General features: G+C 47.0%; 2 protein-coding genes across 2 annotated transcripts in view; one reads left to right on the forward strand and one right to left on the reverse strand.

Annotated features, from left to right (window-relative positions):
• Positions 1 to 6,834: 6,834 nt before the first annotated feature.
• The window catches only part of cadm2b (cell adhesion molecule 2b), a 204,160-nt gene continuing 198,806 nt past the window's right edge, over positions 6,835 to 12,188 (forward strand). The window contains exon 1 of the mRNA XM_064985407.1: positions 6,835 to 6,860. The gene's annotated coding sequence lies outside the window, so the exon portion shown is untranslated. The remainder of the gene's footprint in view (positions 6,861 to 12,188) is intronic.
• Positions 8,681 to 9,688, reverse strand: LOC135553484 (uncharacterized). Its single transcript, XM_064985587.1, has one exon. The coding sequence runs from the start codon at positions 9,686 to 9,688 to the stop codon at positions 8,681 to 8,683; it is 1,008 nt and encodes a 335-aa protein (XP_064841659.1).

A 12,188-nucleotide genomic window follows, 5' to 3' on the forward strand; every position in this document is an offset into this window, starting at 1 on the left:
TATATTGTTATGTGTTGTTGTGTTACTCATCTATGAATCTGTGTTGTTGTGTTACTAATATATTGTTATGTGTTGTTGTGTTACTCATCTATGAATCTGTGTTGTTGTGTTACTAATATATTTTTACGTGTTGTTGTGTTACTCATCTATGAATCTGTGTTGTTGTGTTACTAATATATTGTTATGTGTTGTTGTGTTACTCATCTATGAATCTGTGTTGTTGTGTTACTAATATATTGTTATGTGTTGTTGTGTGAGCCAGAGGAGGACAGGATATTGCCCCTGGCTTTTATATTATAAAGTTATACAATAACTAACCATCCAGTCAAAACAGTTTTCTGACTGGAGGAAACAACCTCTCGGAGCTCCAGACAGAGGTTAGGTTAACTGAGCTCTCTGTGTCTCCGTGAATTAAATTAGTGGTCTGAATCTCTTTCTATTGGAAACATCTTGTTAGATCTTCTATTGGAAAATCCACTTTGTGTCGAACGTTCCCGTTCAGATGTTCAACCCTGCATTCGTCCCAAATGACACCCTGTTTTTTTTTTTTTTTTACAAGGGCACTGCTTTAGACCAGAGACATATGCAGGCATTGTAGAAAGTAGTGCACTGTAAAGTAAATAGGATCTCAATTGGTTCTGCCTTTAGCTGCAGCAGACAGCCGGGGAGATTTGATTTTGGGGTCGAACGGTAATGTCTGTCTGGGCTTCTATGGATAAATGGCTGATGGAGGTAGAAATGAGACGCATGGTAAAGACACATCACAATTCAAACCCAGAGTTCAGACCGTATGGATTGGATACCAGGAACTGCCTGAAATCTAGGCTGTGTGGAGGTTTGTGTGTGACGTGTCTTGGCCAAATAACTATAGCGTGATTCCTCACGAAACCAGGACAACAAAAATACCATGATTTGGGGGATTTTCACAAAATATAATCCTTAAAATGGTCCTTTGGAGGAAGGATTGTTGACATTTATTTGGCATTTGTATCTAAAAGTATAACTCAGAAATAACTTATCAAAAATGGCATATTCATCACATTTTTGCCTACACACCCTTGGGGCGGCAGGGTAGCCTAGTGGTTAGAGCGTTGGACTAGTAACCGAAAGGTTGCAATTTCGAATCCCCGAGCTGACAAGGTACAAATCTGTCGTTCTGCCCCTGAACAGGCAGTGTTCCTAGGCCGTCATTGAAAATAATTAATTAACTGACTTGCCTTGTTAAATAAAGGTAAATAAAAATACAAAAATACTCCATAATGAAACATTATATTAAAGGAGGCACCTACAGATGAAATATGATGGAGTATTAAAGGAGACACCTACAGATGAAACATTATGGAGTATTAAAGGAGACACCTACAGATGAAACATGATGGAACTTACCCATCCCGTATCCGGGATCGTGAATACAGCCTCAGGCTCATTACCATAACGCAACGTTAACGATTTCTAAAAATCGCAAATGAAATGAAATAAATATGCCTGCTCTCAAGCTTAGCCTTTTCTTAACAACACTGTCATCTCAGATTTTCAAAATATGCTTTTGAACCATAGCAAATCAAGCATTTATGTAAGAGTTTTGATAGCTAGCGTAGCATTTAGCGTAGCATTTAGCACGCAACATTTTCACAAAAAACAGAAAACCAATCAAATAAAATCATTTACCTTTGAAGAACTTCGGATGTTTTCAATGAGGAGACTCTCAGTTACATAGCAAATGTTCAGTTTTTCCTGAAAGATTCTTTGTGTAGGAGAAATCGCTCCGTTTTGTACAACACATTTGGCTACCGAAACTAACCAAAAATTCAGTCACCAAAAAGTCAAACTTTTTTCCAAATTAACTCCATAATATCGACCGAAACATGGCAAACGTTGTTTAGAATCAATCCTCAAGTTGTTTTTTCACATATCTCTTCATTGATATGCTGTTTGTGAAAGCCTGCTTTCGTCTTAGAATCCCATGGAAAAATACCAGCAGCTGAGTTTTGCGCACCAATTTCCACGCAGGACACCGGGCGGACACCTGGCAAATGTAGTCTCTTATGGTCAATCTTCCAATGATATGCCTACAAATACGTCACAATGCTGCAGACACCTTGGGGAAACGATAGATAGGGCAGGCTCATTCCTTGCACATTCACAGCCATATAAGGAGACAATGAAAAACAGCCTCAAAAATCCTGCTCATTTCCTGGTTGAAGTTTCATCTTGGTTTTGCCTGTAGCATCTGTTCTGGGGCACTCACAGACAATATCTTTGCAGTTCTGGAAACGTCAGAGTGTTTTCTTTCCAAAGCTATCAATTATATGCATAGTCGAGAATCTTTTTGTGACAAAATATTGCGCTTAATACGGGCACGTCTTTTTATCCAAAAATGAAATAGCGCCCCCATAGATTTAACAGGTTAAAGGAGACACCTACAGATGAAACAAAGTATTCAGACCCATTTACTTTGTCCACATTTTGTTGCGTTACAGCCTTATTCTGGAATTGATTAAATAAAAACATTCCTCACCAATCCACGCACAGTAAGCCATAATGACAAAGCAAAAAAATGTTTTTTTACAGATTTGTTCAAATGTTATTAAAAATAAAAACCTGAAATAGTTTATTTACGTAAATACTCAGACCCTTTGCGATGTGACTCAAAATTGAGGTCAGGTGCATCCTGTTTCCATTGATCCTCCTTGAGATGTTTCTACAACTTGATTGGAGTCCACCTGTGGTAAATTCAATTGACTGGACATGGTTTGGAAAGGCACACACCTGTCAACATAAGGTCTCACAGTTGACAGTGCATGTCAGAGCAGAAACCAAGCCATGAGATGGAAGGAATTGTCCGTAGACCTCCGAGACAGTCCGATTAGGGGAAGGAAAACACAGACTAAGGCAGAGAGAGTGCAAGGTCTTGTGGGAGTCACTAAATATTTCTATGGGAACTGTCTGTTTTATTGAGGTAATATATTCAGTTGTATCACTGACTGTGAAATGCTCTGGGCGCTGACCTCTGGACGCTGACCTCTGGGCGCTGACCTCTGGTCTTAGCTCCAGTTGTGTCACTGACTGTGAAATGCTCTGGGCGCTGACCTCTGGACGCTGACCTCTGGGCGCTGACCTCTGGTCTTAGCTCCAGTTGTGTCACTGACTGTGAAATTCTCTGGACGCTGACCTCTGGTCTTAGCTCCAGTTGTGTCACTGACTGTGAAATTCTCTGGACGCTGACCTCTGGTCTTAGCTCCAGTTGTGTCACTGACTGTGAAATTCTCTGGACGCTGACCTCTGGTCTTAGCTCCAGTTGTATCACTGACTGTGAAATGCTCTGGACGCTGACCTCTGGTCTTAGCTCCAGTTGTATCACTGACTGTGAAATGCTCTGGACGCTGACCTCTGGTCTTAGCTCCAGTTGTATCACTGACTGTGAAATGCTCTGGACGCTGACCTCTGGTCTTAGCTCCAGTTGTATCACTGACTGAGAAATGCTCTGGGCGCTGACCTCTGGGCGCTGACCTCTGGTCTTAGCTCCAGTTGTGTCACTGACTGTGAAATGCTCTGGGCGCTGACCTCTGGACGCTGCCTCTGGACGCTGACCTCTGGACGCTGACCTCTGGTCTTAGCTCCAGTTGTGTCACTGACTGTGAAATGCTCTGGGCGCTGACCTCTGGACGCTGCCTCTGGGCGCTGACCTCTGGACGCTGACCTCTGGACGCTGACCTCTGGACGCTGACCTCTGGACGCTGACCTCTGGTCTTAGCTCCAGTTGTGTCATTGACTGTGAAATGCTCTGGGCGCTGACCTCTGGTCTTAGCTCCAGTTGTATCACTGACTGTGAAATGCTCTGGGCGCTGACCTCTGGGCGCTGACCTCTGGGCGCTGACCTCTGGACGCTGACCTCGGGTCTTAGCTCCAGTCTCATCAATAATTAAAAGATGTTACATTATTCAGGCAGCACCATTTCATGCCAACCACTCTTTCCCCGACAATTGTGTTGTTACTTGAATTCAGAATTTTACATCCGTGTCCTTTACATATGTGTGTGTGTGTGCGTGTGAGTGTGTGTGTGCGTGCGTGTGTGTGTGTGTGTGTGTGTGCGTGTGTGCGTGTGTGTGTTTGTGCTTCTGTGAGTTTGTCGGAGCCGGATATGATTAAGTGTTCTCAGACACAGGGGTTAGTTGCAGCCAGTGTTCCCCGGGGGGGGGACGGGACATACTGGTGTGACACAGAAAGAGGAAGTGCTGTGACCTCCCACTGTGCCCAGCAGAGGGACTGAGGCCAGGCAGGCCACACTGAGCTGGAGTACAAAGCAGCCAAAGGCCAGTATTCCCACCACATAGAGAATAGAGTACCATTTAGGACACAGCCAAACTCTCTCTGGTTGGTTAAACTAATCACCATGGGGACCCTCTTCTACTCTCCCCTTCTCTACTCTCCCCTCCCCTCCTCTCCCCTCAGCCCTACTTCAGAAACTATGCCTGGCATTGAGAGGAATTGGCTCCAAACTGGGCTCTGAACAGACATACACACACACACACACACACACACACACACACACACACACACACACACACACACACACACACACACACACACACACACACACACACACACACACACACACACACACACACACACACACACACACACACACACACACACACACACACACACAACCTGGTCTTTCCTGCCACTGAGTGCTGGACGCTGGCTGAGAAGCTCACATGATGGAGTCGAAGCTAATTGCCTGGTCAACAGCCCCAGAATACCAAATACCCCATCCTCCATCATCCAACACCTAGAACCTCTGGATAGAACCTTTTCACCTAGAACCTCTGGATAGAACCTTATCACCTAGAGCATATGGATAGAACCTACAACCTTATCGCCACCTTATCACCTAGAACCTCTGGATAGAACCTAGAACCGTTTCACCTAGAATCTCTGAATAGAACCTAGAATCGTATCACCTAAAACCTCTGGATAGAACCTAATCACCAAGAACCTCTGGATAGAACCTAGAATCTTATCACCTAGAACATTGGGATAGAACCTAATCACCAAGAACCTCTAGATAGAACCTTATCACCAAGAGCATCTGGGTAGAACCTAGAACCTTATCATATATCATATATTTCTATATTTCTTAATTCCGTTTTTTTTACCTTTAGATGTGTGTGTATTGGTGTTTATTGTTAGTGCCCTGTTGGAGCTAGGAACACAAGCGTTTCTCTATGCCCGAAATAACATCTGATAAATATGTGTATGCGAACCAATAAAATGTGATTTGATTTTGTTGCCATCAATGGATTGTCTCTATGAAGATATGACTTGGCTATTAATTAAGTCCGCTCCGTTGACTCTGACACCAAGTCCTTTTTAGAAATGTCAAATCTTAAAGTTGTGTCACAAACGGCGACCCTTTTCCCTTCATCCTATTGGCTACGCTGAAAAGCAGTGGACTAAATAGACAAGAGGGTGCCATTATTTGGTATTCATCCGAAGCTTGACATTTTCTAGATAGATCTGTTGATATTCTTCCCGTGCGCCTGTAAACAGGAGCATCTGATCACGGACTGACTTTGTCAACACTATTAAATATCAGAGAGCAGAGATTAATGACCATTTCCTCCATGTACAGAAAGAACGGGGGGAGGGAAGTCTGGATGGGGGAGTAGGGGGGAGTCGGACGGGAGAGGGGAGTCTGGATGGGGAGTAGGGGGAGTCGGACGGGAGAGGGAAGTCTGGATGGGGGAGTAGGGGGGAGTCGGACGGGAGAGGGGAGTCTGGATGGGGGAGTAGGGCGGAGTCGGACGGGAGAGGGGAGTCTGGATGGGGGAGTAGGGGGAGTCGGACGGGAGAGGGAGTCTGGATGGGGGAGTAGGGGGAGTCGGACGGGAGAGGGGAGTCTGGATGGGGGAGTAGGGCGGAGTCGGACGGGAGAGGGGAGTCTGGATGGGGGAGTGGGGGAGAGGGGAGTCTGGATGGGGGAGTAGGGGGGAGTCGGACGGGAGAGGGAGTCTGGATGGGGGAGTAGGGGGGAGTCGGACGGGAGAGGGAGTCTGGATGGGGGAGTAGGGCGGAGTCGGACGGGAGAGAGGGGAGTCTGGATGGGGGAGGGAAGTCTGGATGGGGGAGTAGGGGGAGTCGGACGGGAGAGGGGGAGTCTGGATGGGGGAGTAGGGGGGAGTCGGACGGGAGAGGGAGTCTGGATGGGGGAGTAGGGGGGAGTCGGACGGGAGAGGGAAGTCTGGATGGGGGAGTAGGGGGAGTCGGACGGGAGAGGGGAGTCTGGATGGGGGAGTAGGGGGAGTCGGACGGGAGAGGGGAGTCTGGATGGGGGAGTAGGGCGGAGTCGGACGGGAGAGGGGAGTCTGGATGGGGGAGTAGGGGGAGTCGGACGGGAGAGGGGAGTCTGGATGGGGGAGTAGGGCCGAGTCGGACAATGGGGTTTGGAGGGGGTGGTATAACCAAAAACGAGTTTCAAAAACAAAACATGTTCTACTAGAACGCAGTGTGGCAAACACACACTGTAACTTTCTCTGCGTGTTTGGTATAACGTGTTGCTTTAGGTTGATCAAATGATAGATTTATTTTTATTTTCAGATGATTGATTTGTGCAGTTTAAATACCAGAGAGAGAGAGAGAGATCTTTTAACTCCATAATCAGAACAACTAACCATATGAATGTCTGAAAGATGGGCATCGCTGACTGAAAACGAGTGGAAGTTCTATCTGATTGGTTAAAAGGCTGCTGTAGCGAATCAGATCGTGTTCTTCATGTTTGCTTCATACCAGTGGTGGTTAATGTGTTGTTTCCTCCCTCATGCTTCCAGTGGGTGCAACCACTAAAACCAAAGTCAAAGGTGAGTTATCTCTTGTGTCTTTCTGCATGATGTATATTGGACACCAGTTCCCAATTAACCATGTCTCATATCAGCTCTACCACTTCCCAATTAACCATGTCTCATATCAGTCCAACCATGTTCCCAATTAACCATGTCTCATATCAGCTCTACCAGTTCCCAATTAACCATGTCTCATATCAGCTCTACCACTTCCCAATTAACCATGTCTCATATCAGTCCAACCATGTTCCCAATTAACCATGTCTCATATCAGCTCTACCACTTCCCAATTAACCATGTTTCATATCAGTTCTACCACTTCCCAATTAACCATGTCTCATATCAGCTCTACCACTTCCCAATTAACCATGTCTCATATCAGTCCAACCACTTCCCAATAAACCATGTCTCATATCAGCTCTACCACTTCCCAATTAACCATGTCTCATATCAGCTCTACCAGTTCCCAATTAACCATGTTTCATATCAGTCCAACCAGTTCCCAATTAACCATGTCTCATATCAGTCCAACCATGTTCCCAATTAACCATGTCTCATATCAGCTCTACCACTTCCCAATTAACCATATCTCATATCCGTCCAACCATGTTCCCAATTAACCATATCTCATATCAGTCCAACCAGTTCCCAATTAACCATGTCTCATATCCGTCCAACCAGTTCCCAATTAACCATGTCTCATATCAGTCCAACCATGTTCCCAATAACCATGTCTCATATCAGTCCAACCATGTTCCCAATTAACCATGTCTCATATCCGTCCAACCAGTTCCCAATTAACTTGTCTCATATCAGTCCAACCATGTTCCCAATTAACCATGTCTCATATCAGCTCTACCACTTCCCAATTAACCATGTCTCATATCAGTCCAACCATGTTCCCAATAAACCATGTTTCATATCAGTCCAACCAGTTCCCAATTAACCATGTCTCATATCAGTCCAACCATGTTCCCAATTAACCATGTTTCATATCAGTCCAACCAGTTCCCAACTAACCATGTTTCATATCAGCTCAACCAGTTCCCAATTAACCATGTCTCATATCAGTCCAACCATGTTCCCAATTAACCATGTTTCATATCAGTCCAACCAGTTCCCAATTAACCATGTCTCATATCAGTCCAACCATGTTCCCAATTAACCATGTCTCATATCAGTCCAACCATGTTCCCAATAAACCATGTCTCATATCAGTCCAACCAGTTCCCAATTAACCATGTCTCATATCAGCTCTACCACTTCCCAATAAACCATATTAGACCATCTCCCTCCAGAGACCATGCCGGGGCCAGTGGTGAATTAACATTGGGATCGTCTCTAATTTTCACCCTGTTCCATTTAATACACTACATTTGACCAGGGCCCATGGTGATGTGGGCCTGACTGGTGTCTGGTACAGGGTGGGGGCTGGCTGGTGTCTGGTACAGGGTGGGGGCTGACTGGTGTCTTTTACAGGGTGGGGGCTGGCTGGTGTTTGGTACAGGGTGGGGGCTGACTGGTGTCTGGTACAGGGTGGGCCTGGCTGGTGTCTGGTACAGGGTGGGGGCTGGCTGGTGTCTGGTACTGGGTGGGGGCTGACTGGTGTTTGGTACAGGGTGGGGGCTGACTGGTGTCTGGTACAGGGTGGGGGCTGACTGGTGTCTGGTACAGGGTGGGGGCTGGCTGGTGTTTGGTACAGGGTGGGGGCTGGCTGGTGTTTGGTACAGGGTGGGGGCTGGCTGGTGTTTGGTACAGGGTGGGGGCTGGCTGGTGTTTGGTACAGGGTGGGGGCTGGCTGGTGTTTGGTACAGGGTGGGGGCTGACTGGTGTCTGGTTCAGGGTGGGGGCTGGCTGGTGTCTGGTACAGGGTGGGGGCTGACTGGTGTCTGGTACAGGGTGGGGGCTGACTGGTGTCTGGTACAGGGTGGGGGCTGGCTGGTGTCTGGTACAGGGTGGGGGCTGACTGGTGTCTGGTACAGGGTGGGGGCTGACTGGTGTCTTTTACAGGGTGGGGGCTGGCTCGTGTCTGGTTCAGGGTGGGGGCTGACTCGTGTCTGGTTCAGGGTGGGGGCTGACTGGTGTCTGGTACAGGGTGGGGCTGGCTGGTGTCTGGTACAGGGTGGGGCTGGCTGGTGTCTGGTACAGGGTGGGGGCTGGCTGGTGTCTTGTTCAGGGTGGGGGCTGACTGGTGTCTGGTACAGGGTGGGGGCTGACTGGTGTCTGGTACAGGGTGGGGGCTGACTGGTGTCTGGTACAGGGTGGGGGCTGGCTGGTGTCTGGTACAGGGTGGGGGCTGGCTGGTGTCTGGTACAGGGTGGGGGCTGACTGGTGTCTGGTACAGGGTGGGGGCTGACTGGTGTCTGGTACAGGGTGGGGGCTGACTGGTGTCTTTTACAGGGTGGGGGCTGGCTGGTGTCTGGTACAGGGTGGGGGCTGACTGGTGTCTGGTTCAGGGTGGGGGCTGACTGGTGTCTGGTACAGGGTGGGGGCTGACTGGTGTCTGGTACAGGGTGGGGGCTGACTGGTGTCTGGTACAGGGTGGGGGCTGTCTGGTGTCTGGTACAGGGTGGGGGCTGGCTGGTGTCTGGGACATGGTGGGGGCTGACTGGTGTTTGGGACATGTTGGGGGCTGGCTGGTGTCTGGTACAGGGTGGGGGCTGGCTGGTGTCTGGTACAGGGTGGGGGCTGGCTGGTGTCTGGTACAGGGTGGGGGCTGGCTGGTGTCTGGTACAGGGTGGGGGCTGGCTGGTGTCTGGTACAGGGTGGGGGCTGGCTGGTGTCTGGTACAGGGTGGGGGCTATAACCCAACCTGTAACAACTGATACATTCTCTTTTTGGGACATTCACTCTGTTTTGAGAGTATGGAAGGTTCCAGGCTTTGTTACAGATGGCACCATATTCCTTACAGAGCCCTTGGTCAAAAGTAGTGCACTGTGTAGGGAATAGGGTACCATTTGTGAAGTGCATCCTGTTATCGATGTTGAAGTTCACTGACCATTCCAACAAGTCCTTTTAATCCCAACATATTGGAGGTATAAACGATCAGCCGAACTGAGCTCTGACGAAACTTCAACCAAAGCCAGGCATTAATGCAAACACACACACTTTAATATACATCCGTGAGCTGCTGGGGTGTGTGGGAAACACAACTGTTTTTTTAATTAGGTTTGGGGGATCCTTCCAAAATGTTAATTCAACAGAAGTGTGAGGACTTGTGGGAGTTGGCAGGTCGACAAGCTGGGCATCCTGATTGGCATCCTATTCACAGGGTGAACAAAACATTAAGAACACCTCTCTGATATTGAGTTCTTGACACAAACCGGTGCGCCTGGCAGCTACTTTTGAACAGGGCCCATTGAGCTCAAAGGGTTCTGGTTTAAAGTAGTGCACTACATAGGGGATAGGGTCCCAAATGGTTCTGGTCTATAGTAGTGCACTACATAGAGGATAGGGTCCCATAGGGTTCTGGTCAAAAGTAGTGCACTACATAGGGGATAGGGTGCTTTTTGGTATACAGACACGATTCTCGTGACCGCCTTAACATGGACTAGCTCATTTGGTTCTATGTACCGAGATGATCAATGACACAGCAAGTAATCCTGTTGGTGGAGTCCATATCTTTCATCTCTCTTCCTGTCTACCTCTCTGTCTACCTCTCTGTCTACCTCTCTGTCTACCTCTCTGTCTACCTCTCTCTCTCTCTGTCTGTCTACCTCTCTGTCTACCTCTCTGTCTACCTCTCTCTCTCTCTGTCTGTCTACCTCTCTCTCTCTCTCCCTCTTTCTGTATGTCTACCTCTCTCTCTCTCTGTCTACCTATCTGTCTACATCTCTCTCTCTCTCTCTCTCTCTGTCTGTCTACCTCTCTCTCTCTCTCCCTCTTTCTGTATGTCTACCTCTCTCTCTCTCTGTCTACCTATCTGTCTACATCTCTCTCTCTCTCTCTCTCTCTGTCTACCTCTCTGTCTACCTCTCTCTCTTCCTATCCATATGTCTACCTCTCTCTCTCTCGCTCTCCATCTGTCTGCCTCTCTCTCTCTCTTGCTCTCCATCTGTCTACCTCTCTCTCTCTTGCTCTCCATCTGTCTACCTCTCTCTCTCTTGCTCTCCATCTGTCTACCTCTCTCTCTCTCTCGCTCTCCATCTGTCTACCTCTCTCTCTCTCTCTCGCTCTCCATCTGTCTACCTCTCTCTCTCTCGCTCTCCATCTGTCTTCCTCTCTGTTTACCTCTGTCTCTCCATCTGTCTACCATTCTGCCTACCTCTCTCTCTCTCTCTCTCTCGCTGTGTGTGTGTGTAGACAGACAGCTCTTTAAATAATACTCAGACAGAATATGTCTGTCTGCCATTACCATTCATTCCCCCGCTGATGGGCATGGCACCACTCTATAGGAAATCTATACTTACGGTAATTGAAAAAATGTGCTGTGTAGATCACTGAGTCAAGCATCCAAGTGTCCAGCTAGATGCTTTATAATACAGAGCCTTTAGCAGACAGGGGAATACTATAGTGTGTGTGTGTGTGTGTGTGTGTGTGTGTGTGTGTGTGTGTGTGTGTGTGTGTGTGTGTGTGTGTGTGTGTGTGTGTGTGTGTGTGTGTGTGTGTGTGTGTGTGTGTGTGTGTGTGTGTGTGTGTGTGTGTGCGTGCGTGCGTGCGTGCGTGCGTGTTTGCATACACTGTTACAATGTTACAATGTTAATATGTTACACCTTTACTCTGTTACACTGTTACACTGTTAGAGTATTACAGTGTTACTTTGTTACACTGTTGGTCTCTTAAACTCTTACAATGTTACTCTGTTACTCTGATACAGTATTACACTGTTACAATGTTACTCTGTTATACTGTACCTCTGATACAGTATTACACTGTTACAATGTTACTCTGTACCTCTGATACTGTATTACACTGTTACAATGTTACTCTGTTACTCTGTACCTCTGATACAGTATTACACTGTTACAATGTTACAATGGTAATATGTTACACTTTTACTCTGTTGCAATGTTACACTGTTACACTTACACCAATTGTTACCCTGTTATTGTTTTATTCTATTATTGTTATTACAATGCTACTCTCTTACCGGAGGTCGAAAACGTACCCATTTTTTCATCAAATAAAGATACCTTAATAGAAGTGACTCAATTAAAAGTGAAAGTCACCCAGTAAAATACTACTTTAGTCAAAGTCTAAAATAATGTGATTGTTATATATACTGAAGTATCAAAAGTAAATGTATAAATAATTTCAAATTCCTGATATTAAGCGAACCCGACTGCCAAATGTTCTTGTTTTCTACATTTACAGATAGCCAACGGCACAGTCCAACACTCAGACAGT

This window comes from Oncorhynchus masou, chromosome 13 (genome assembly GCF_036934945.1).
Source record: "Oncorhynchus masou masou isolate Uvic2021 chromosome 13, UVic_Omas_1.1, whole genome shotgun sequence".
In the NCBI taxonomy this organism is placed as follows: domain Eukaryota; kingdom Metazoa; phylum Chordata; class Actinopteri; order Salmoniformes; family Salmonidae; genus Oncorhynchus; species Oncorhynchus masou.